Genomic DNA, 25,926 nt, shown 5'->3' with positions numbered 1-25,926 from the left:
TACTTGTGAGCTCCGTTGAGGACCTTGTCTTTCACACGCTCTCCCACCTTCATATTTACCCTGCCTGGTGTCTGTTGTCCCCCTGCTTTTGTCTGTCCCCTCCTCCCTTCTTTTGAATAATAGGTGTTTTGCCAAAGGGAAGGGCCACGGTAAATGCTTCACGTGACCCAACTTTTGGTAGCAAACCCCACATCATGAACCGCATCAATACTCGGAACAAATGAGCAGAGCAAGAGAGAATCTACCTGTCGGGTCTTAAAAGAGCTAGAGAACATGATGAAATGCAAAGTGGATAATTTTGATTACATTAAATTAAAAAGGCTTTGTACAAACAATTAGAAGGGAAGCAGAAAAGGGGGGTCGGGAATAATTTTACATCCAAGGGCTCTGATAAAGACCTCATTTCTAAAATATATAGAGAACTGATTCATTTGTAAGGATACAAGACAATCCCCCAATTGATAAATGATCAGAGGATATAAACAATTTTCAGATAAAGAAATTGATGCCATTTCCATTCACATGAAAAAAAATGCTTTAAATCACTATTCTGTCAACAGAATGATGGCGACTGAATGTGGATCAAAAGGTAGCATTTTCACTTTTTTGTTTGTTTTTTTCTTTCTAGTAGTTTTTTTTCTTTTTTGGTATGATTTTTCTTGCATAACATGACAAATATGGAAATACATTTAAAAGAATCACACATATTTAACCTATTTCAGATTGCTTGCTGTTTTGGGGAGGGGAGAGGTAAGGAGGGGAGGAAAATTTGGAACATAAAGTTTTACAAAAATGAATGTTGAAAACTATTTTCACATGTATGTAGAAAAATAAAATAGCGTTTTTTTAAAAAAGAAAGAGAAATGAACATGAATGTGGACCTCAAAGAGTTCACAATCCTTATAGAAGTTTGCATTTTCATGACCCTCTTACAGCAATGATGAGGCATTGGAGGAAAAAGGCACAGGAACCCCTCCAGAAGGTCACGGCAAAAGCTACATTCTTTTCCCTTGGAAGCTGCTTAACTAAGAAGACAGGAAGGTCAGCTTATCTTCAGAGGACCTCAGCTGCATAAACATCCCAGCCTGGCACAGACCACTTTTACCTGTCTTGCCTCCCAAGGACACACAAGTAGTCCAGCTTGGGGTGTAAACAAGTTATGTCAGCTAGGGGTAGGGTGAGGATGTTCATCCTTGGCACCTTCAGGGTCTCCTGCATTTTCCGGGTCATGTTTTTGGAAAATCAAAAAGATAAGTTCAGGAGACCCTAACAGGGGACCCAATAAGACTTCTATTGGTCAGCGGTAACCCCTGGGTCCATCAATGACCATAAAGAGAGCAGTGGGTATCACAATATTGTGGATGCTATTGGGACGTCCCACATTACAAAATGGGACCAGAAGCATCAACCAACCAGTGTACAAACCATAGTAAAAATGACCAAAATTGGGGGGGATTAAGATTAAGATAAATGAGAGAACTGAGTAGACAGATAACAGAAAATAAAAACCAAAAGGGGCACAGCAGTGGACACCAATAAACACAAACATTAAACCTCCCTGCAATATCCATTCAATCAGTACAACAAGTCCTTTTGGATCTTAGACATCCCATGTAGTCGCCACGTCCTGGGCAGTCTGGAAAATACCATGTCTTCAAGGGCATCCTTCCATTGGATGTTCCATTCCAGTTCCAAGTCACTTGTAGAGGTTCCTTGATGTTCCTGACAGAATCTCTTACGAAACAGATGTCAATCCAAGTTGGCACAGAGTCTCAGATTTTACTTCTTTAACAATTAGTTCACGTCTTGAAAACCAGCTCAACTCTTGCAGTTCTGCGCTAACATGAGAATTTAAAAAAGAATGAGAAAATAGGAACCCAGAGTTTATATGAAATTTAAGGGAATTTATGTTGCAAACACCCCGTACTGTTTCTGTCTTACTTTAAACCCTGTATCTGACAGCACTGATCACAAGAAGCTAAAGGGTTGTTGATACATTGATAACATGTAAAACATCCAAATAAAAACCAAACATGTTCAATACCTCCAAGGCAGAACTCACAAAATCTTCCAAATTGCATATATTCAATTGAACTTGTGGGTCCCTCAAAATTTTTACTCAAATCTTTTCTTAAAAAATTTTGCAATATTTACAAAGTAACCATCAATGATTTAGAATTGCAAATTTAAACATCAATTTAGACTTCAGCACCTTGGCCAGCACCCTAAACATGGGACCAAAATCCTAGTCCTTTTCAGCCACCTCAAAGACCAGATCATCTCCTCCCAGAGCCTCTTTGACCAAATTTTCCAGCTAGGGACAACTAAACAGGATCCTGTTCTAGTTAGGACAACCTTTATCCAAACAACCAATTCTTTATCCAATTGGATTCTCAAATCCACTCAAATCAAGTCAGCTGGGATGCCCTTAACCAACAAGTCCTTATGTTTGTCCCCTTGCCAGAAGACAACGGACTTTCTCTTATGAGAAACTGAACACAAAGAAAGGAGTCTTAGACGTGAGGGGAGAAGGGAAATTTTCCAAATTGGAGATATGCTACGGTGTGGGGGGGAACCCCATCCTGGCCCTAACAGACACAGTTTCTCCCATCATACCTGCTACTGCCACCATTTGTCAGCAGACAATGGCGACATCAGGAGACTTGGGTGAAAACGGGAGATGTGAACATGAATGTGGAACCCAAAGAGCTCACGGTCCTTGCAAAGTTTGCCCAGTCTGAGGAAGGCAAGGCCCCATCAGTGATTAAGAGTCTTTAAGTCACTCTCCCAAAGGTGGCCGGCTTCATGTGTCTGCCTTCTAGGAAACTGGATGCCATTCCATCAAAATTTATCTCCTTATTCAGTGCCATCCTAATCAAACTAACAATCATTTTAAAGAGCAAAAAAAAAAAGTAATAACAAAATTCATCTGGAAAAACAAAGGATTGAGAAAATCAAGGAAATTAAAAACAAAAGAAGGAAAGAAAAGTGGCTTAGTCACACCAGATCTTAAACTTTGTTATAAAGTGATAATCATTTAAAAAATAATAAAATCTGATACCAACTAGAGTGATGGACCAGTGGAATAGATCATAATATTTTTATCTTTGTTGTTGTTTGCTTGCTTTTTGTTTTCTTTCTCATTTTTTCCCTTTTTGATCTGATTTTTCTTATGCAGCAAGATAATTGTAGAAATATGTATAGAAGAATCGCACGTTTAACATATGTTGAATTGCTTGCCATCTGGGGAGGGAGTGGAGGAGGAAGGGAGAAAAAAATTAGAACACAAGGTTTTGGAAGAGTGAATGTTGAAAACTATGCATATGTTTTGAAAATAAAAGCTTTAAAAAATGAAAATAAAGACAAAAAGTTTTCTTTACAAAACGTCTAATATGGAAATGTTTTACAATTGCACATGTATAACTATATGGGATTGTTTACTGTCTTAGAAGGTGAGGAATGAACCATTGTGGAGAGCAATCTGGAACTATGCTCACAGGGCTATCAAACTGTGTATCCCCTTTGACCCAGCAGTGTTCCCACTGGGCTTCTATCCCAAAGAGATCTTAAAGGAGGGAAAGGGATCCACATGTGCAAAAATTTTTGTGGCAGCCCATTTTGTAGTGGCAAGAAACTGGAAACTGGATGCCCATCAGCTGGAGAATGGCTGAATAAGTTATGGTATATGAGTGTAATGGAATATTACTGTTCTATAAGAGATGACCAGCAGTTATAACTATTTGGAAAAAAATAGGGAATGAAGGAGTCCTACCAAATTCCTTTTATGACACAGACATGGTACTGATACCTAAACCAGGTAGGTTGAAAACAGGGAAAGAAAATTATAGACCAATCTCCCTAATGAATATTGATGCTAAAATCTTAAATAAAATATTAGCAAAAAGACTACAGAAAATCATCCCCAGGATAACACACCACGATCAAGTAGGATTTATACCAGGAATGCAGGGCTGGTTCAATATTAGGAAAACTATCAGTATAATTGGCCATATTAATAACCAAATTAACAAAAACCATATGATCATCTCAATAGATGCAGAAAAAGCATTTGATAAAATCCAACATCCATTCCTATTAAAAACGCTTGAGAGTATAGGAATAAATGGACTTTTCCTTAAAATAATCAGTAGCATCTATTTAAAACCAGCAGTAAGCATCATATGTAATGGGGACAAACTGCAACCATTCCCAATAAGATCAGGAGTGAAATAAGGTTGCTCACTATCACCGTTACTATTTAATATTGTATTAGAAATGCTAGCTTTGGCAATAAGAGTTGAGAAAGAGATTAAAGGAACAAGAATAGGCAATGAGGAAACCAAATTATCACTCTTTGCTGAACGATATGATGGTATACTTAAAGAACCCCAGAGATTCTACTAAAAAGCTATTAGAAATAATCTACAACTTTAGCAAAGTTGCTGGTTATAAAATAAACCCACATAAATCATCAGCATTCTTATATATCAGTAACAAAATCCAACAGTCAGAGTTACAAAGAGAAATTTTATACTGATAGTATAAAATATTTAGGAAACTATCTGCCAAGGGAAAATCAGAAACTTTATGAGCAAAACTACAAAACACTTTTCACACAAATTAAGTCTGATCTAACCAACTGGAAAGATATTAAATGCTCTTGGATTGGGCAAGCAAATATAATAAAGATAACAATACTACCTAAACTAATCTAACTAATTTAGCGCTATACCAATCAGACTCCCCAAAAACAATTTTGATGACCTAGAAAAAATAACAACAAAGTTCATATGGAAAAACAAAAGAAATGACCAGCAGGATGATTTCAGAAAGGCCTGGAGAGTCTTACAGGAACTGATGCTGAGTGAAATGAGCAGAGCCAGGAGAACATAATACATGGCAACTACAAGATTATATGATGATCAATTCTGATGGATGTGGCTGTCTTCAACAACAAGATGTTTCAGACTATTTCCAATGATCTTGTGTTGAAGAGCCATTTACACCCAGAGAGAGGACAGTGGAAACTGAGTGTGGATCACTACACAGCATTTTCACTCTTTTTGTTGATGTTTAGATTTTTTCTTTCTCAGTTTTATTTTCTCCTTCTTGATCTGATTTTTCTTGTGCAGCAAGATAACTATGTATACATATATTGGATTTAACATATATTCTAACATATCTAACATGTATTGAACTACTGCCATCTAGGGGAGAGGGTGGGGGGAAGAAGGGAATAAATTGTAACAGAAGGCTTTGCCAGTGTCAATGTTGAAAAATTATCCATGCATATGTTTTGTAAATAAAAAGCTTTTAAAATAATGTATGGAATGAGGGATGGAATTTGGAACTCAAAACTTAAAAAAAAAGAACCCAATGTTAAAAATTGTTTTGACATGTAATTGGAGGGAAAATTTAAAAATATGTTTTGAAAAATAACCCTGCCACAAAAGAAATACCCTTTAAAAGTTTTGTGTAAAGAAAAACAATTGAATCAACTAGCAAAGATTGAAAATATTCTTAGATGAACATTTTAGTGCCTGAAAAGAATGGAAAAAGAATTTTGGATCAGTCAAGAACAAAATAAAGCTGCTTAGATCTACGTAGGATTCAGATGGGACCTGAACCATTGGAGTGGAAAAGGAACCGAGGCCTAAGAATGAAGAAAAGCTCCTTGTAAAGGCTATGGTGAGCTCCTTGACTTCTTAACAACTTCTAAAATGTGGCCATGGAGGCAAAGGTTTGAGCAAGCAGGCTTTAAGGGGGCCACGGCTGCCAGGCAGTGGGATCCCCGGCTCATTTGCCCATAGCTCCTTTAGGTGCCAGTCCAGCTCTAATCCAGCACAGCCCCACATCACAACTTGTTCAGCCATGGCCAGGATGGGTATCTGTGAAGGTTTTCTTGGAGGCAGCCTTAGTTTCAGTTGAAATAAATAATTACTCCAAAATTGCAACCAACTGGTAAAAATGCAAATGTTTATTTCTCCTTCCAAATTAGCCCGGTTAGTTGAGGCCTATCTCTCTGCCTGGCTCCAAGAGATCTTGCAGCTTTGTCCTTGGCTTCTGCCTCTGCTTTCTTCAGCCTCCAGCTAGCACCGACTTGTGGCTTCTCAATCTCCAATTGAGGCGAGTACGTTTCTGTACGTTTCTGTATCTCCCAGAGTGCTCTGTCTCCAACCCCAGTCGAAGTTTCCCAGAACTCTCTCTCCAGTCACTCACTGGAACTGTATTTATGTTACTTCTCTGAGAGTGGGATTGTGGGATATCTCCCAGCATGCTCTCTAAAATCTCCCAAACTTGTGAACTCCATTGAGTTCTTAGATACTTATGAGCTCTCTAAAGGTGTGAACACAAGCATTGTTTCCATCAGTTCCACTTAGTACTTTGTTTCAAGTTCTGGCCCAAAATATCTCTTTCTAAGATCAAATCAACTCTAATGGCTTAATGCTTTGTAAAGATTCAAACAGGTATCCCCTCAATTTCCAATTCTTCACCATCCAAAAAGAGCTGCTATAAATCTTTTTGTACAAGGGGTGCTTTCTTCTTTTAAAAACATCTCTCTGGTAATGTTTGGCTCCAATGATCTTGTGATGGAGAGAGCCACCTGTCCTCAGAGAGCAGACGGTGGGAATGGAGGGTGGACCACAACAGAGCGTTTTCACTCTTTTTATTGTTTGCTGGCATTTTATTTTCTTTCTCATTTTTTCTTTTTGATCTGATTTTTCTTGTGCCATAAAATAACTGTATAAATGTTTACATGTATTGGATTTAACACTTTTACTGTGTTTAACATATATTGAATTGCTTGCCATCTGGGGAGGGGGTGGGGAAAGGAGGGAAATTGGACACAAGGTTTTTCAATGGTCAATGTTGAAAAATTATCCTTGCATTTGTTTTTAAAATAAAAATAAAAAACTTCAATCAAAAATAATATCTCTTTGGGATCCAGATCTAGCAGTAGTATTGGGGTATACACAGATTCAAAGTCCTTTGGGCACAGTTTTTCGCAGGCTGCCAAGGACCAGGAAGCCTTGGGATCTCTGGCTGCCTTTTCTCCCCACAGGTGCCTTCACTCAGCTCTCTAGCATCCTATTGCCCTGCAGGATTCCAGAGTCCTCCTCTGGGCCCCACAGGGCCCTTCTTGGTGGCCCAGTCCCCCCTACAACCTTTCCAGCATGCAGGATGGTGACCTTCAGCAGAGGTGGCAGCACCCGGGGGCACAGGTAAGTGTGTGTGAGGGATCAGGGCAGTAATGGGGACAAGTCTGGACCCCCTCCCTGCCCAGAGGGCAGGATCTACTTGGGTAAGTCATGAAGATAGTGGAGCCTCGCTCTCACATCCACAACCAGGCTGGCTCTCTCTAAACCCGAAGTACCGACCATTTAAGAAGGTAAGGCAGGGGACTGAGGTCCCCCTTCTGCCTCTCTCCTGCCCCTTGGTGTCCCTGTCTCCTCTGTCATTGCCATGACTGAGCCACCCTGATGCCTCCACCTGCTTCTGCACCCTCTTGCTGGCTCACTGTCCTCCCCTCTCAGTTAGGACTCTGAGACCACTGGCTGAGAGGTCCCCCTTCTGCCTCTCCCCTGCCTCTCAGGTGCCCGTCTCCTCTGTCACCCTCACAATGGAGGCGGCCTGACACCAGACCAAGACCGATCCCTGTCCCTGCGCAATGTCTCATCTCTTCTGCCCTTTGAGCTCCCCCCAAAGATCCCTCCCCTGTAGCTGTCCAACTTCTAGACACTTTATAAGTCCACTTCCAACCTCCTTGCTTCCCTGGAATGCTTTCCCCATTAACCCGGCCTCTGCAAATGGCCAAATCCAGCGGCCTTCTCTCCATCCCCATCCTTGACCTCCCTGAAGCCCCAGACACTGTGGTCACTCTCTTTGCCCTAACACTCTCTAGCTGATGGAGGCTCCTGGTTCTCCTCCTACCATTAATGGATTCTGCTTCTCCAGGTCAGTGGAGTCCCTCAGGGCTCTCTCCAAACCTCCTGACCTATTTCACCTTTATCTCCCATGGCTTGAATTACCATCTCCATCTCAGATCTACTTTTCCTGCTTCCACCTCTCTGATGACTTCCAGTCTCTCACCCAAGCCCAATATCTAGAAAAGGATGTCTAGGAAACCTCTTAAGCTCCATACACTCAAAACGAAACCCACTTACAAAAACTGATCTCAGAGTAGTTTGTGCAGAGTCGTGGAGGGCAGGAAAGCTGCAATCTTAAGTGTATTCTTTTTAGCCCATGCTGCAACAAAATGATATTTAATAAGGGACCCTGGAAATAGACTAAAATTAATTGGAGACTAAATAATCTTATTTTAAAGGATACATGGGTTAAAGAAGTCAGAGAAACAATAAAAAATTTTATTATTAAAGAGAAGGGATAATAACACAACATACCAAAATCAATGTGATGCAGCAAAAGCAGTAATCAGAGGGAAATTCATCTCTCTTATTGTATACATCAGTACAATAAAGAGCAGATCAAGCAACTGATGGTGCAAAATAAATAAATAAAAATTTAAAAAAAGAACACATTAAAAATTTCCAATTAAACACCAAATTGAAAATCCTAAAAACTAAAGTTAAGAAACCTGAATATAAGAAAACCACCTGAGGTGATGACAAAGGTTCTAGAAACATAATTCCTGGATAACATAATTCCATTAATGATGCCGGCACATTATTAATAAAAGGATGAGTGTAATATCCTCTCTAAAATGTAATCTTCTCTTGTTAAGTTTTCTTGGGGTCTCTGGAGGCAGCCTTCGTTTCAGTTCAGTAATCACCACAAATGCAGCCAGGTGTTAAAGTCCAAATCCTTTATTGTCTCCTTCAAAGTCCTATCTCCTTCACTTGGGGCTTGGCTAGTTTTTCTGGAGGGCTTCTGGATCTTGATTTCAGTGGAGAAGCAAAGGAGGAGAACCTGCCACCACAGTCTCTGTCTTCCCTAGTTCTGATTCTGGCTGAGTTTGTCTGAACCTATATGCTCTCTTACCATAGGCGCGAATCTTGTGGAACTATATTAAGTACTAAGTTCATGTACTGGACTAGAGAACTGTTAAGCACCAAGCTAAATAACTACTGTCTTTATCAATTCCACTGAGTTAATATCTTGTAAGAATCCTTGTTTCAAATTCAGAGTTCTGGCCCATAACATCTCCCGCTTTCTTTTGTTTTTAGAACATAGGTGGTCATGACCTCCCTGACTTCTCAAGGAAGTGAGAACTCCAAAAAAGAAGGTGATCACACCTTCCCTGTCTGCTCAAAAAAGGGGTGAAAACACCATAAAAGGAGGTGATCACACCCTCTCTGACATCTCAGGAAGGGAGATGAAAACACCAAAGGAAATGGGAAATCAAATCAGATTAGCGGGTTTCTGAAGGGGCTAATTTGAAACGGGTATATATAAATCCATCAATATGGGAGGTATTACCCATAATTGCATAAATTACATAAGCACATAGTAACACAGGCTAGTAATGATGTAACACCTAACACGAATCAACATGAGGAATTACACATGTCCACAAGTCCTAGAAATAGTCCAAAAGAAATCTATTGTCCATTACTTCATGTGCAAGGAATCCAATAATTCCTGCAAGATTGAAGCTTCCCCCAAATAAATCTAATCTGGAGCACCCCAGTTTTATATTGGATCACCCTATACCCCAGGAAAGAGTCTGGGCTTTCCTGGGGGCCCTGCTACTCCAGAGACTTAAAACTAGGGGAAGCAGGCTAGCAAGTTTCAGGCTAGCATCCAAAGGAGGCAATTTGCTTAGTTATTAGCAATTCTAATAGCCAAAGTGGTAAAAGTGAAAAAAGGAAGATAAATTAGGGTGCTTTTTTTTTTTTTTATTGGAGACAAATAAGGAGCAAAAAAGTTTTAGTTGCTCTACAATCCTTGGATTGTGACCCCTAGACAGGGGTCAGTTCTCTGAGAAGGCTTCAGGTCCATCCCATGGAATCCCTCTTCTTTAGACCATTTGAGGTCTTCTCACACTGATCCTGATACAGTTCCTCGATCTCTACATCCACCTTGTTCTGGCTTCCTGACTTATAGGCTTCTACCTCTGATCCCCCATTAATTGGATGTTACAGAAGTTACAGGACTTCTCATTACACAGCCAGTTCCTACTCCAAGGAGCTGCCATTCTTTTGGGAGAAAATAAACTCCATCTATATTCCCTGATATGCTTGGGAGTTTCTAATTTAACTTTCATTTCTCCAGTTTAATTTTCTGTGAAAACAAAACCAAATGCTCATCCGTTCCTCACAATCCAACTTTTTTCTTTTTAATAATTTGGCTTCCACATCCTTTTAAAACCGCTCAGATTTGGCTAATTTTTACGCTCCACTTCATAAAAGCCTATTAATCTCTGCACAGATCTCCTTACACAGATGGATCATTAACCCCTGAATTCTCTGCCAATTCTGAGGGGGCTGTACTAGGAGTGAAACTACTTCTAGTGGTAACACATGTTCCTCCTCTTCCTGCCAATAACCTTTCTAGAGTCGTTCTATCTTCCCACGCCCTTCTGCTTGCAGCTTCCGACCATTTTGTTATTTCCTTCACCGCCTCTCTGCTGTAATTCGTCCAAGAATATTTACTTGCCAGAGTAGGAAGGACCCAGATCCAGAACTAGATTTCTAACCCTGAGTTCATCAGTTACTGTCATGGACTTAACCCTTTGTGATTCACTCTTACTTTCTTCATTGGATGTCAGGGTAAAAGGATGAGCCCATCGGGTTGGCGCACTGATGCCCACTTGGTTCCCAGGCAAAGCAATGATGCCTCCATAATTCTCCCCAAGGTTTATTCAGGGTATGCTCACCTGAGAAATTGCCAGAGCTCTGCTTGGTTAGGTCCCAGACTTGGGCACAGACCACTCCAGTCCCTAGATTTTGGATCTTTCTCCCCACCATGACAGCGGGGTGAGTGATCTCCAGAGGTAAGGGACTATATAAAGCCCTGCAATTCTCCCGAGGAATGATATTTTGGGAACAAGAGGAATCGACTCTCATGTTCTTCCATACCCGGAGGAACTGGTCCTATCTGGGCTTGGGGCAACCTGTAGCCCAGACATGGAAACCGCTTTGTGTTCAGGCTCTTTACAAAGCACTTTAGCTATTCTATCCAGGTGTTGCTGTCCATCACTTGCCTTAAGTCCTTAACCTCATTCCAAATCTTCCTGAGATCTAGACCTATTGCCTGTAAAGCCAACTTACTCTTTGATCTGCATTTTCTAAGCGTCCTGCCCTGGTAGCAAAACATTGTTCCAAATTGGACAGGCGGTTCCATAAAATCCTCTTTTTCTCTATAGGACCCAAACACTTATTGTACCCACTTATCTATGGCTAGTCAAGTTTCTACAATTCTATAATTTGACAAGCATCAAACTGAATTGTTTATGCAACTTCCTTTCCCAGTAATATTAACCTAATGTCCCCATTTTCAGCTCCAAACACTATTATAGCAGGGGATAGCATTAACCTCCCCCCTTTATAGGATTGATGGACTTATTACAAGAAACCCACTCTGACATTGGGCATTTGGGGGTCCATTCACCAGCCAGTTCCAGTTCCTTCCCTAACAAATGGGACCCAAAGTCCTTTGAGGTACAGGGCGATGTTCTCATCTTCTGAAATGTCTTCCTGCTGAGAATGGGTGTTGAACTGGGTCATCCTGCAGGGTCCTATTTGGAGGGGCCTGAGTTGACTGAAGTGGATCAAATCAGACACCTGAAGCTGGTCAATCCAGACATCTAGTGTTGGTCACTCTGGAGGTGAATTGCTCAAAACTTCAGGGAAAACAAACCCAAGGGAACTAGAGAGAGCAAGTACAGAGGGCAGAACCCTCCTTCTTGGGAGGCATGTAAATAGTTAGGTACCAGCTCTCCTTTTAGAGACCTTATACCGCAAAAGCAAAAAGGGGGGGATCCCATCAGAGGTATTCACAAAATTAACAGGTCTTATTTGTTGGTGTTCTTTTTCCAAAACACAGCCAGGTGATAAAAGTTCAGATCTTTTATTGTGTCCTTCAATATAGCCCGGTTAGCTCAGAGGCCTATCTCTCCGCTTGGTTCTAAGAGCTCTGCCCGAATGTCTCCAAATCCAGAGATTTGTCCTTCTGACTCCAGCCAGCACCAAGGTAGAAGATGCAATAAAATCTCTCTTGCCTCGAGGATAGGACTTGTAGGCTTCCTCCCAGAGTGCTCCTCTCTGACCCCTGGGAATGTTCCCAAGTAACTTTCTTAAGCTCTGAGAGCTTCCTGTATATATATGATCTCCCAAAGAGAAAGTCCTCCTTCTGGAGAGAGAGGGATTCTGGGTTATCTCAAAGAATGCTCTCTGGCCCTAAGGGAGGTGTGAATTCGGATATCTCATACATACTAAGCCATACTAAGCCCTGAAATCTCCCAAACATGTGAACTCCATTGAGTACTTAGATACTTATGAGCTCTCTAAAGGTGTGAACACAAGCATTGTTTCTATCAGTTGTACTTAGTACCTTGTTTCAAGTTCTGGCCCAAAATATCTCCTTCTAAGATCAAATCAATCATATTGAACCATGCTAAATTAGATAATTATTGTTTCTATCAACTCTAATGGCTTAACACTTTGTAAAGATTCCAACACTTATTTATCCATCAAATGCCAGATAGTGATAGAGATTATCACAGACTTGTATATAAGGTGTAAAGCCTCTGCCTCTGTGTGTGTGTGTTTGTTTGCTTATTTATTCAGACAAGTATCTCTATAACACTGGACAGGTTTCAGGAGAAAGGGGTTCAGTGGCACTTTCAGGAGTCATTTGGGTTCCTAGCCTGAGACCAGCCCACTGTAGGCTTAAGAAGTTCCAGTAGCTCGGCTCTGGGTGTAGAAGCTGTTTTGAAGGTGGTTAAAAACTACTCCAATTTCTATAAATTTGCCCAATGATGTAACTAAACATTCCAAGAGTCACCTCCCTCTAAGAAAACTGGAGCGCGAACCCTAAATCCTCTTCTCTAAACCATACCAAAGGTATTTCAGCTTCAATTTCAATAATCAATAAAATACCAGGTCTCATAGACAGTTGTATCAGTTGTTCTTACATGTACATAAGGTTCTTGAAAGACTTTATTTCACACAGACACATACATCTAGCCATAGATAAATGACCAGGCCAAATACTTTTTGCTTAATTATAAGATATGATGATATATAATATATAGTTTACAATGTATATAAAAATATAATGCTAATATAACGAATACCACAATTTTCAGGTCGAAAACAGCAGAACATTACATACTTGATCTGCATTTGTGGCTTCTATTGCCCACTTACTCTGATGATAGAAATTTGCCCTAAGAGGAAAAAGCAGGTTCACAATTATAATAACATCAAAACTGATCCTTCGGGGACTTAGTCTGAGAGCACAGTTGACAGACAGCCATGTAGTAACAATCCAACTTAAGCCAATTCAATTCTCAAATGGTGGGTTACTATTCGATCCCTCTACTTTTGAGTCCACATCTCTTGGTATCAGCCAAACCATCCTGCTCCTCTCTGCATCTCCACTATTGCATCAATACTCCTTAACAATTTTAGCTTTCAGGGCACTACTACATTATTGGTGGAACCGAGAATGGATCCAGCCATTCTGGAGAGCAGTTTGGAACTATGCTCAAAAAGTTATCAGACTGTGCATACCCTTTGATCCAGCAGTGTTTCTACTGGGCTCATATCCCAAAGAATGTTAAAGAAGGGAAAGGGACCCACATGTGCAAAAATGTTTGTGGCAGAAACTGGAAACTGAGGATGCCCATCAAGTGGAGAATAGCTGAATAAATTATGGTATATGAATATTATGGAATGTTATTGTTCGGTAAGAAATGACCAGCAGGAGGATTTCAGAAAGGCCTGGAGAGACTGACACGAACTGATGCTGAATGAAATGAGCAGGACCAGGAGATCATTATACACTTCAACAATGATACTGTATGAGGATGTATTCTGAAGGACATACCTCTCTTCAACAATGAGATGATTGAGGACATTTCCAATGATATTGTGATGAAGAGAGCCATCTGTAGCCAGAGAGAGGACTGTGGGAACTGAATGTGGTTCACAACATAACATTCTCAATCTTTTTCTTGTTGTTTGCTTGCATTTTACCAATTGAAAAAAAATTATTTTAAAAATCAATTGAAATTGAAAAAATTATCTTAAAAATCAATACTTTATGTGCCAAAATGTTTGTGGCAGCCCTGTTTGTAGTGGCTAGAAGCTGGAAACTGAGTGGATGCCCATCAATTGGAGAATGGCTGGGTAAATTGTGGTACATGAATGTTATGGAATATTATTGTTCTGTAAGAAATGACCAGCAGGATGAATACAGAGAGGCCTAGAGAGACTGACAGGAACTGATGCTGAGTGAAACGAGCAGGACCAGGAGATCATTATACACTTCAACAATGATACTGTATGAGGATGTATTCTGAAGGACATACCTCTCTTCAACAATGAGATGATTGAGGACATTTCCAATGATATTGTGATGAAGAGAGCCATCTGTAGCCAGAGAGAGGACTGTGGGAACTGAATGTGGTTCACAACATAACATTCTCAATCTTTTTCTTGTTGTTTGCTTGCATTTTACCAATTGAAAAAAAAAATTATTTTAAAAATCAATTGAAATTGAAAAAATTATCTTAAAAATCAATACTTTATGTGCCAAAATGTTTGTGGCAGCCCTGTTTGTAGTGGCTAGAAGCTGGAAACTGAGTGGATGCCCATCAATTGGAGAATGGCTGGGTAAATTGTGGTACATGAATGTTATGGAATATTATTGTTCTGTAAGAAATGACCAGCAGGATGAATACAGAGAGGCCTAGAGAGACTGACAGGAACTGATGCTGAGTGAAACGAGCAGTATCAGGAGATCATTATATACGTCAACAACGATCTTGTATGAGGATGGATTCTGATGGAAGTGGATGTCTTTGACAAAGAGAAAATCTAACTCAGTTTCAATTGATCAATGCTGGACAGAAGCAGCTACACCCAAAGAAAGAACACTGGGAAATGAATGTAAACTGTTTGCATTTTTGTCTTTCTTCCCAGGTTATTTTTACCTTCTGAATCCAATTCTTCCTGTGCAACAAGTAAATTGTTCGGTTCTGCACACATATATTGTATCAATATATACTGTGATATATTTAACTTTTATAGGACTGCTTGCCATCTCGGGGAGGGGGTAAAAGAAGGGAGGGGAAAGTCGGAACAGAAATGAGTGCAAGGGATAATGGTGTAAAAAAAACTACCCAGGCATGGGCTCTGTCAATAAAAAGTTATTTTTAAAAAAATCAATATTTTAACTTGTGAGATTGTAATTGGATGCCATTCAAACTTGAATAATGGTCACTGTGATTTCTTAGGGATGAATTTAGTAATGATCATTTTAGAAAGTCAATATTAAAGCATTAGAAACAGCAATTTTCCTTTTTTTTTTTTTTTTTTTTTTTTTTTTGCTGAAGCAATTGGGGTTAAGTGACTTGCCCAGGGTCAAACAGTCAGGAAGTGTTAAAGTGTCTAAGACCAAATTTGAAGTCAGGTTCTCTTGACTTCAGGGCTGGTGCTCTATCCACTGCACTAGCTAGCTGCCCCAGAATTAGCATCCTTCTAGGGAAAACTCAACTATAAGAAAATCTGGAATTTCAACTGTATTACCATTCTGCATTTGCTGTTTTAGCAGAACCCCTGATTTAAATTGAATAACTTTTCATCAAATATCAGCACAGAGCACAAGAGACCATCTACGCAGGACTGAGCACCTGGGGGCTCTGCTTCTTCATCTATGTGATTATTCCCAGAAAATCCATATAGAAGAGGATCACAATTTTCAAAGGAAAGGGGGGAAATAACCACTCAAAGCTAAAATGAACTGATTAGTTTGCTGAATTTACATTAAGGATCCAAAGCCACAGTTTAATTAGGGTTAGTTCTAATCATTAAGCAGAATGATTGAAAATCAATTGAAACTATTTAATCTAGCTGGGAATGTTATATCACAATCTCTTTTGAACTGTTCTACCTCAGTTTCCCTGTACTAGTTTCCCTTGTCTCAGTTTCCTTAACTGTTCCCCTTAGTTGTAAAACCCCTCTCTGGTCCATTAAGGCTGAGGACCATTTGCTTTAAGGTTATTAGACTTCCTGACTCTTTCTGTCCTCAAGAATTTACACGATCCCTCTGAAATATTCCAAGCGATAAGACTACCCCGATACGGCACTGACATCTTTACCTCTGTTTATTCAGCCATCCTGTCTCTGGGTTTTAGTAAGGATTTATGGCCTCCCCCATCCTGATAGGACCAAATGGCCTGGGAAGAAGTTTCCCGCTTTTTTCCCTTCCTTTGTTTGTAAAAGGTATTTAAGGAGTTGGAGTTCTCCCATTCATCACTGGATAATTTGAGGCGAGAGTCCTGGCCAGTCAATTATGCTCTCCAATTAATAAAATAGCAAAAATTCTCTAATCTCTCTCCTGCCTCAGTTTCTCCATCATTACAGGAACTAGATTTTTTTTTTCAGAATTAATCTGAAAAGAAAAAATATTTATAATGTTTCTAGGCACAGATATCTGTCTATCAGTGACAACGGATTTTAATATACATCATGTTATAAAAATATGCACAAGATTACTTGTATTTTTCCTCATTCAATATAAACTACTTTAGTTGCAAAAGTTTATGCAAGAAGAACCGGTTTTTCAGCAATGGAACAAATTATTTTTTGGATACAATTTTGTGCCATTTTCTTCAGTTAATTTAAAGTTCTCTTTTCATTTGGAGGGAAAAGGGAAAGCTCTAAAGGTGCAAAGGTTGCCAGATTCCCCAAGCCAAGGGAGGCAGTCTCAATCTAGAGAGAAGGCGTGGAAGTATCCCTGGAGAAGCTGAAGGGCCCCCCCTTCCACAGACCTGGGGGCCACAGGAGCCCCCCATCTGGAGAGAATTTGGGGCTGACCCCAGAATATGGGCGGGGGCTTGGGGGAGCCTACCCTACATCAGAGGCTGGGCCAGAGCTTAAGCAGGAGGCTCTGGGACAATGAATAACATCAAAGGAGAGAAGCTTAATTGAAAACTCAGGCTAGTTTAAGGCAGATTGTCCCAATTGGGCAGCCGTGGGCAGAGATGGGAACCACGCAGAAAAGTGCTTTTCAAATCTTAGACCTCACTAGCTCCCGCCGCAATACTGAGGACCCAGACACCCCAAAATCCCCAAATCCCACCCTCAGGCAGAGAGAAGGGGGATGTGTGCTCCCCCGTTTTCAATCCCAGGGAGCAGTGATCCCCAGCTTTAGATGAGGAACAGGAAAAAATATTGGGGCTTGCACATCTTACCCTTTGTCAAGAAGACCAAGGGTTTGGAGCATCAAATGATGTGGGGGAAGTGGGCCCCGGGTGATGGCGGCACCGGAAGTGGGGGTTCGGTCACCCCAAGAACTCACCAAGGCCGAGACACAGGGAGTGGGAGCTATGAGCCAGGGCCGGGAGAGCGGGAAGGACAAGGTCCTCAGGGGGCTCAGCCACCCAGGAGAGGGGAGCCCCCACAGCCCCGGACGCGCCCTTAGCTGCAGGCTCAGCCTGAAAGGGGCCCAGTCCGCGAGAGGCTTTGTAAGGAGAAATGGGGCTGGGAAGCAGCTAGGGGAGCCCCCCAGGCAGGGCCCCAAAGGAGGGCGGCAGCCATGGGACGGCCCCAAAGTGGGTTTTATGGGGAACCTCAGGGACGGGGCCCGGCAAGGGGGGCTGCGCCAGACTCCGACAGCGAGTGGGGGAGGGGCAGGGGCTGGACATAAGCCGGATGTCAGAGTGGACCACCTCCCCGCCCCCCTTTGGGGGCATCCCCCGGCTTCCCCCTGGCCTTTGCCCCGCGCTGCGCGGTCTCCTGAGCCCCCCTCTCCTCCCTGGCGCCAGCCGGCTCGTCGGGGCCTGGGCCCCTCTCAGGCTTTAGCCTGCCAGCCCCATGGGGCCCCTCGCTGCCCTTTTCCCGCTCTCACATCTGCCGCTCCCGGTGTCTGCTGCGCGCCTTCATTTTGTCTGCAACCTCCCCCCGCCCGCCTTTTGCCGGAGAGAGGGGCCCCGGCGGAGTCGCCCCTTGGCCGCCCCGGGCTTTGGGGCCCGCCCTCCTCCATCGGGGCGGAAGCCTGCCGGGCCCAGCGTGGGGGGAGGGGGGGAGGGAGGAGGGGCGGAGAGGGGCCGGCGCCTTGGAAGTCGCGGACGGACTCGGGGGGCGCTCTCGGCCCCCTCCCCCCACCCCCCCACCCCGAGATTGCTGGGGGCGGAGGCGGCTTCGGGGTCGGTATGGATGTTCCGGGCTTAATCTGAGCTTACTGAATGAGTAAGTGCTTAATACACGCCTCGCACGGAGCGGCCGCCAGTGCGGGGGACACCGGCGTCTTTTTTGGGCGGGGGGGGGGCCCTCGGGAGTCGGGTTGGAGCGAAGCGGCACAGACGCACCAGCCGCAGAAAAAGTACCATGACAGGTCGTTGTCCCCTCCTTCCGGCAGGGCCGCGGGGGTCTGGGCATGCGCAGCCACCGCCCCGGGCACAGGCCTACATTTCCCGGAAGGCCTTGCGGGTGCGTCCCGGAGCTGCGGGAAGGATTTCGTCACATCCGTTCCTGCAGCCAGGGAGCGCCCCGTATCCCCGCGTCTCGGGCCGGGTGAGTCGGTACCGGGACCGGAAGGGGAGGACCTCTCAGCACCGGGAAAGGCACCGAAACCAGAGAAGCCTTACTTCGTCCCGCCTCTATGCAATCATTGGTCAGGCCAGGGCGGGGTGGGGAAGTCTTTGACCAATCAGCTGTCGCCTCGGGGACCAGAAAGTTACAGACGTTGAACGAATCATCTCGGAGCCTGCCTAGATTTTTCTCCCCGCCCAGGCACGCCTCCTTCCCAGCCGCAGGCTCCCATTGGACAGATTCCGGCCGGGATCAGGCCCGGCCCCGCCCCCTTCCAGTATGGACACGTGCGGCGTGAGTAGCGGGCCTGCCCCCCTGCTGCCCAGCCGCCAGCTGACAAGGTCAGCGCTCCGACCTTGGCCTCCGGGCTCCGGGCTCACAGGCCTCCCCCATGTAGCGCTGCTCCCCCGGTCTCCGGGCCCTAAAAGGATTACGAGGAGGTGGCGGCCATGACTCCCGGGACCCCGCCCACCGGCGCCCGTCAGGTGAGGGACTGCTCCCCCCCCCCCCCCCCCCCCCCCCCCCCCCGCAGCGCGCCCCGGGCTCCCCCGGCCTTCCCCCCCTCCCCCAAGCCCAGGGAGAAAACGGGGGCGGCCTTGGAGCCCCTCCCCCCTCCTCACTTATGTCTCAGCCCCTTCCCCCGCAGGAAACGGCCCCGCTCGTGGGGCCCCCTCCTCACTCATGCCCTGTGTGTGTTGGGACCTCCCGGTGGTGTCTTTGAATCGGCCAGCCTTTATTGGGCACGTGCTGTGTGCAGGGCGCTGGGCGAGGAGAGACCACATGGGGGAAGGGCCGAAAGGAGAGGGGGGAGGGCAGTGCCGGGGGCCAGGCTGGGCAGGGCCCCCTTCCGGGGGGCGGGGGAGGGCTGTTGTGCAGGAGACCCGGACTTCAGGGAGCCGCCCGCCCTGGGGTCGGCCAGGCCCCGGGCATGGATCAGGAAGTGACTCCCAGACGGGGCTGCGCTTGGCTTTGGGGGCGCCCAACCATGTGACTGGCGCGGGCAACCTCCTCGTGCCGGTGAGGAATCGGGGGGCCTGCCCAGCGGCCCGTCCCCGGAGCAGGGCCCAGCCTGGCCCCGGCAGGGAGGGAGGGGCCGGCCAGGGGAGCCCAGAGCTTGGGCGGGCGGTCTCCGCATGGAAGGGAGCGTCGAGCCGGGCCGCGGCAGCTACTAGTGCCGGGGGTCTCCGGGGCTCCCCCCGCAGCGCTGAGGCTGAGGGCCTGGCGCGGCCCCGTCATTTCCGAACTCGGCCCCAACCTCTGCGCGTTACCTGTCCACAGATCGTGCCGGGCCCCATTAATCCGCGCGTTCCCAGCTTGTGCAGGACCGGGAGCTGAGGAAGAGCCGGGTGGAAGATGAGGCTCCGGGCCCTGTCACACCGGCGACAGCAAGGCTGTTTTGGCGGGACTCCCGGCTCAGTGCGTCCCCTCAGCCCCCATGGGCTCGCGCGGCGGCTGTGCCCAGAGACTCCCCTGTCCCCGCCCGGAGGGACGCGTCGGGGCGCTTAGCGCTGCTTCTGTGAATAGTTTGGTCGCATTTTCACCTTTCCCACAGATGGGTGCAGCGCGCTGACTTAGCTTATAAGGTGGCTTAGAACTTGTCCCGTGAGCGCTGGCCTGAGGGCTTTTCCCCTTGAGGATGAGCCCGAGGAGGGTCCCGGGCTTTGTGACTGCGGAAGCAGCAGTTCCGGTGTCAGTAAGGAAGGGCTCTCCCCTGGAGGAGGAGGATGGAAAGAGGAGATTTGGAAGAGAGGTCGTGTAGCTGGACCTCATCCTACCCTGAAGAAGTGCGTGGGGCTGGGGAGAAGCCCCCCGCCCTGGGCTGGGGTTGCTGACGGGGCTCAGTGCTGAGCCCCGTGACTGTGGGTGGCCTCTGGTGCAGGGAGGAGGTTTGTCCTCTGCAGGGGGGGCCGTTCTCCTCCGGGTTTGACTTGGGCTCTCCAGAGCTGCTGGGGGCTTCCTTCTGGCTTCTGCCTCCTGCCAGGGCCATCGGAAGGATGCTCCCTGGGCAAGCACGGGGGTCTTTGATCTTTCAGGAGTTGGTGACCTTCAGGGATGTGGCTGTGGAGTTCACTCTGGAGGAATGGGGACGCCTGGACCCTTCTCAGAAAGAGCTGTACCGTGAGGTGATGCTGGAGAACTATGGGCACCTGGTGTGCCTGGGTAAGGACCCACCCCACCGTGGCCCTGAGGAGGCTGTGCTAGAGGTGCCTGCAGGGTTGGGCCTGCCGGGACCCAAGGTGACTCTGGGCCCCTCCCTCACTTGGTTGTGCAGACTTTTTACTGATCCTTCTTTACTTCTGAATATATCCCTTTCCCTTCCCTCCCCAGAAGACCAACCCTTTGAATAAAATAGGAAAAACAAAATTTAAAAAGCACTTCTTGGACCCTCCCGGCTATCGTCTCATCTCCCAGACCTCATCCCTCTGGGTCCCGCAGCACGTCCTCACACTCTCCTGTCAGGGTTCTCGCATGATGTTGTGAAGGGTTCTTGTGCTGCTGGCAGGTTGCGGGTCAGATGGAAGCTTCTGGGTTCTGGGCTTGAGTCCAGAGACAGTTCCCAGCCTTTGCCCTCTCTCTGAGCAGGACTCACAGCTTCCAAGCCCAATGTGATCCGCCGGCTGGAGCGAAGGGAAACGCCCTGGAGGCCGAGGCAAGGACCAGGCAGCACCTGGGCAGGTGAGTGCTTCTGTCGGGGAGCTCCCAGTGGAGGCTGCCTGGATTCAGCCCCTCCAGCAGGGTTCATCATCTTCAGGCTTCGCTGTCTCTGGGCTGGGCTTCCTTCTAAACTTCCCTCTGGTCTCATCTAAAATTTAAAAGAAAATGCTCTTCGGACCTCCCTGTCCCTGGTGCTTCTGTGCTCCCAGAGGGGGAGAGTGAAAAAAGCATCAGGCAGAGAGGAGCGTCCCTTGCAGCCAGAGCGACTCCTCCTCCCCTTGGATTCTGTAGTTTGGTCAGGGCTCCCAGGCCATTCCCAGTTGTTATTTATGGTACACGTGCTCCAGTTTCAGTTCATACTGGTCTTTTCTATTCCTTGATCTTCTTCTGAAAACACCCCCTCCTCTGGCCATCCCCTGACTACGTCATCCACATCATACTCTTTATCTGTCATCCAAATCGTCGTTAGGAGGGGGTCTGCACCCCCATCTCTCCCATGCTGGCTTCCCCAATGGCAGCTGAAGGAGGTCAAGACAGACAGAGGCCGACCAGTTGGTGCCTTGAGAAGACAAGCTCTTGATCTTGGGATTTCAGGCCCCCCTCGGTCTAGACAGTCTAAAGTGACGTGCGGTCCCCGGGTCTAACGGTCAGTAGGCCGTGGCATCCAGAAGGACGAGCCATTTGCTGCCTGGGCAGGCAATAGTTGGAATTGTGGGACCAAAAGCCTGGGGCACCAGAACTGCCCTTTGGCAGGTGGCTCAGAGCCCGAGGCAGAGGCTTAATCTGCCACTAATTGTAGTCACTTTGACAGAGCACTTCTAGTTTGGGAGTCTGTCTCCCACCTCTAAAGTTAAGTGGATGCCCTTGGATGCAGGATCTCGTTATTGGAGAGTTAGTGAGGCAGATTTTGGACCTTTCTGGTTTACGCCAGTGTTGGGGGAAGAGAGAGAAAATTTGAAACTCAAAATTTTAGATAAAAAGGGCTGTTTACACCTCACCAGGGATAGCATCAGAGGAGAGAAGGCGGTTATATAAGCAGATAGGATTCACAGCCAGGGTAACAAATTGGATATGAGGGGTGAGTGACAGGAACTGAGAAAGACCCCCAGGTAGCAAGGGCAGGTGCCTGGAAAAGGAGTGACGCCCCTGACAATTTTAGGGAAAAGGTAAGTGCAGGTTTTTGCTAAATACATGGCCACAATAGTACGTCTTTGCCTAATGTTTTCAGGTTTATAAAGCACTTTTCTCATTACAATGCCTCAGACGTGATGGGACAGAACTTGTCCTGGCTGTTTTGTTGATTGAGGTTCTAAGAGACAGAAGTGGTTAAAATAGAGAAACCAGATATTGACATTTTAAAAACATGTCTTTCAGATTGGAAGCTGGGCCCTGAAACTAAGCAGTCTTCTCCCACACATGGCTTCTCTGTGGAAGACTCATCTCCAGGAAGATGCATGAGGGACTTCCCTCTTGTCCCCACTCTGGCAGAAGCCTGGCGATGGGATGCCAGCTTAGAGGGGCAGGAGTGCAATGACAACAGATACCCTCAATATGTAAAACTCACCCAGCAGAAACCTTCCAATAAATTGAGAGGCCACAGATATAAGAAGTGTGGCAGGAATTTTAGTCTGAGGGCAGGTCTTCCACCACAGCAGAAATTATCTGGAGGAAAGAGTGTCCACAAGTGGGACACGCGTAGACAAAACCTCAGACTGTACACGGAGGTGAGAAAATGTTATGGGATGTTCTCAAAGAGGATATTTCCTAAGTATAATGACTGTAAGAAAGCCTCGATTTGTAAGGCAGGTCTTGTTGAAAATCATAGGGGAAGTTCTGAAGGGAAGCTCTACGAATGTACTGAATGTGGGAAGGTGTTCCACCAAAGGGGCAAACTTACTGTGCACCAGAGAATCCACACCGGAGAGAAACCTTACGCCTGCGATGCTTGTGGGAAGGCCTTCCGAAGGAGCGCGGAACTCGGCGTCCATCAGAGAATCCACAGTGGAGAGAAACCTTATGAGTGTAATCAGTGCCGAAAGGCCTTCCGAAGGAAAACGCACCTCACCGTGCATCAGAGGATACATAGTGGAGAGAAGCCATACGCGTGCAGCGAGTGTGGAAAGGCCTTCCACCGGAGCTCCATGCTCACTCAGCACCAGAGGATCCACACTGGAGAGAAGCCCTACGAGTGCAGCGAGTGTGGCGGTCTCTTCCGCTGGAGAACGTACCTCACCGTTCATCAGAGGATCCACAGCGGAGAGAAGCCATACGCGTGTGGCGAGTGCGGGAAGGCCTTCCGCCAGAGGTCGCAGCTGACTCTGCATCAGAGAAAGCACACTGGGGAGAAGCCCTACGAGTGCGGCGAGTGTGGGAAGGCCTTCTACCAGAGCACTGGGCTGACTCTTCACAAGAGGATTCACACTGGGGAGAAGCCTTATGCGTGTGCCCAATGTGGGAAGGCCTTTTACAGGAACAGAGGCTTGAGTATGCACCAGAGGATCCACACTGGAGAGAAACCGTACGAATGTAAAGAATGTGGGAAGGCCTTTCGACAGAGCTCGCAGCTGACTCTGCATCAGAAGATTCACACTGGGGAGAAGCCTTATGAATGTAAAGTCTGTGGCAAGGCCTTCCGCCTGAGCCGGGGACTCACCGAACACCAGAGGATTCACACCGGGGAGAAACCCTATGGATGTAATGAGTGTGGGAAGGCATTTCGACAGAGGTCTCAGCTTATTGTGCATCAGAGGATTCATACAGGACAGAAACCTTATGAATGTAGAGAGTGTGGGAAAGCCTTTGGTCAGAAGTCCCAACTCACTCGACACCAGAGAATCCATAGTGAACGTGACCCTTAGGAAGGATTGACTGAGCACCAGAGGGTTCATACTGAAGAAAACTTTATGGATGTGGAATTGTCGTCAAAAAATAGCACTTAGTCAAAACCAGATAACTCTTAGGGACATGTACTTTATGAATGTAATGATATTGGGAATGCTGTTTTGTTTGTTTGTTTGTTTGTTTTGTTTTTAAAGCAAACCTCAATTCATGATAGGAGAGGTTATAAATCTAATTAACGTGGAGATTCTTTCATCAAGATCACAAAGCTTATTGAACATCAAATAATCCATATTGGAGAAAAGTATTATGAATGAAAGGATTTTAGCCAGTGCCACAGTCTTTTAACTGAAAATGAGAAATTTCAAACCAAAAGTGTAGCTAAAGTAAATCCTTGCCTAATTATCCATAAAAGCTCTTAAAAGTGTTCTTTCCTTGCACATTAAACACCTGGACTCCTAATTTATTGAAAAATGTGTGGCATTTGCTCTCTTGGCCACTTCCCTAAAAAATCTTGTGGGTTGTCATCCATATTCTTACTCCATCCTGTACTGAGGAAAAGCTATCTCTACATTTGCTGAAAATTCCTCCTGTACTTTGCAGAATTCCCTCCCTCTGACCTCTTAAGGACCTGTCTTCAGCAGCCATTCAGTCTGATGCCTTTGGCCATTAACAAACACGCCAAGTCTATAGTGCTATAAAACATCCCCCAAAAGCAGCTTTCTTTGGACCTTCGGCAGCAGGCAGCAACAGCCCTATCTCTGCTGACAGTTACTGCAGATCTGTCTGTCAGCTCCTTCCCGTGCTCTGAAGGTCCAAGTTTATCTTCATGAAACTGTTCCTCCTGCGTTCACCAGTGACCTTCTGTTCAATCTCAGAATGATATCAGAGTAATTTCCTTCTGGATACTCTGTCGATTTTTGTCTTTCAGAACACTCCTCGACTCTCACTTAATAACAGCTCAGATTTGAAATGTACTTTGAAGTTCACAAAGCACGTTCCCCTCCCTTTGAGGTGAAATGTGGAGTATTCTTACCCTCTGTTTACAAAAAAAGGATGTGGAAGGTTGGGCTTGCCTGTGGTGTTTTCATGCCCAGGCCTTCTGGGCAGGATGCTCACGCTCTCCACCACGAGCTGCCTGTTTTCCTGACTTGTATCTAACTGCTTGTTCCTTTCTTGTCTCTTCACAGGGTTCTTGCTTTTTCTACGGCCAGTTATATGGATATTCTCTAAAAGTCTGTCCTTGACTCCCTTCTCTCTGCCCTGTCACCATTATGATTATGATAACTCACACTTCTGTAATGCTTTGAGGTTTCAAAGGGTTTGCATGTAATCCTGTTTTATTGCCATAAGAACTTGGATCTGTTATCTCCATTTTGTGACCTCTACCACTCCACCACGGTGCCCTTCTGGAAGCTAACAGCCCGCCTTTCCCAGCTCCTCTTGATTCCAGTGCCTTTGCTCTGTTGTTTTCTGTTGATCTCGTGCAGTGTATAGCTTGTTTGCACACAGCTGTTTGCCTTTTGCCTCCCCCATGAGACTGAGCTCCTTGAGAAAAAGAACAATCTTTTTGCCTCATTTTGTACCCCTGGCACTTAGCACAGAATTGACTCAATAAATATTTATTATTCATTTAGACTGACTGACTAGGAATCGATCTATAACCAAGGTTTCAAATGTATCCTAAGAGAGTGACCCTTTCCCTCCACAC

General features: G+C 45.6%; 2 protein-coding genes across 5 annotated transcripts in view; both read left to right on the top strand.

Annotated features, from left to right (window-relative positions):
• Positions 1 to 25,926, top strand: part of LOC111719283 (zinc finger protein 345) — a 369,988-nt gene that overhangs the window by 148,986 nt on the left and 195,076 nt on the right. The gene's annotated exons all lie outside the window — the stretch shown is intronic.
• LOC116422277 (zinc finger protein 883-like) lies at positions 18,254 to 24,308 on the top strand. Of its 4 annotated transcripts, none has more exons than XM_031958772.1 (6): positions 18,254 to 18,380; positions 18,550 to 19,207; positions 20,001 to 20,138; positions 20,756 to 20,882; positions 21,306 to 21,398; positions 22,752 to 24,308. In XM_031958772.1, the coding sequence occupies exons 3-6, from the start codon at positions 20,076 to 20,078 to the stop codon at positions 24,233 to 24,235; spliced, it is 1,767 nt and encodes a 588-aa protein (XP_031814632.1). In that variant the 5' UTR covers positions 18,254 to 18,380; positions 18,550 to 19,207; positions 20,001 to 20,075; the 3' UTR covers positions 24,236 to 24,308. The 4 variants fall into 4 exon arrangements, with proteins under 4 accessions (XP_031814632.1, XP_031814583.1, XP_031814748.1 ...); XM_031958723.1 differs by having other exon boundaries at positions 20,001 to 20,238; XM_031958888.1 differs by lacking the exon at positions 20,001 to 20,138 and having other exon boundaries at positions 18,255 to 18,380.

The sequence above is a fragment of the Sarcophilus harrisii genome, chromosome 1 (genome assembly GCF_902635505.1).
Source record: "Sarcophilus harrisii chromosome 1, mSarHar1.11, whole genome shotgun sequence".
In the NCBI taxonomy this organism is placed as follows: Eukaryota; Metazoa; Chordata; class Mammalia; order Dasyuromorphia; family Dasyuridae; genus Sarcophilus; species Sarcophilus harrisii.
Note: the sequence above shows the minus strand (reverse complement) of the source record. Positions and strands in the feature narration are given on the sequence as shown.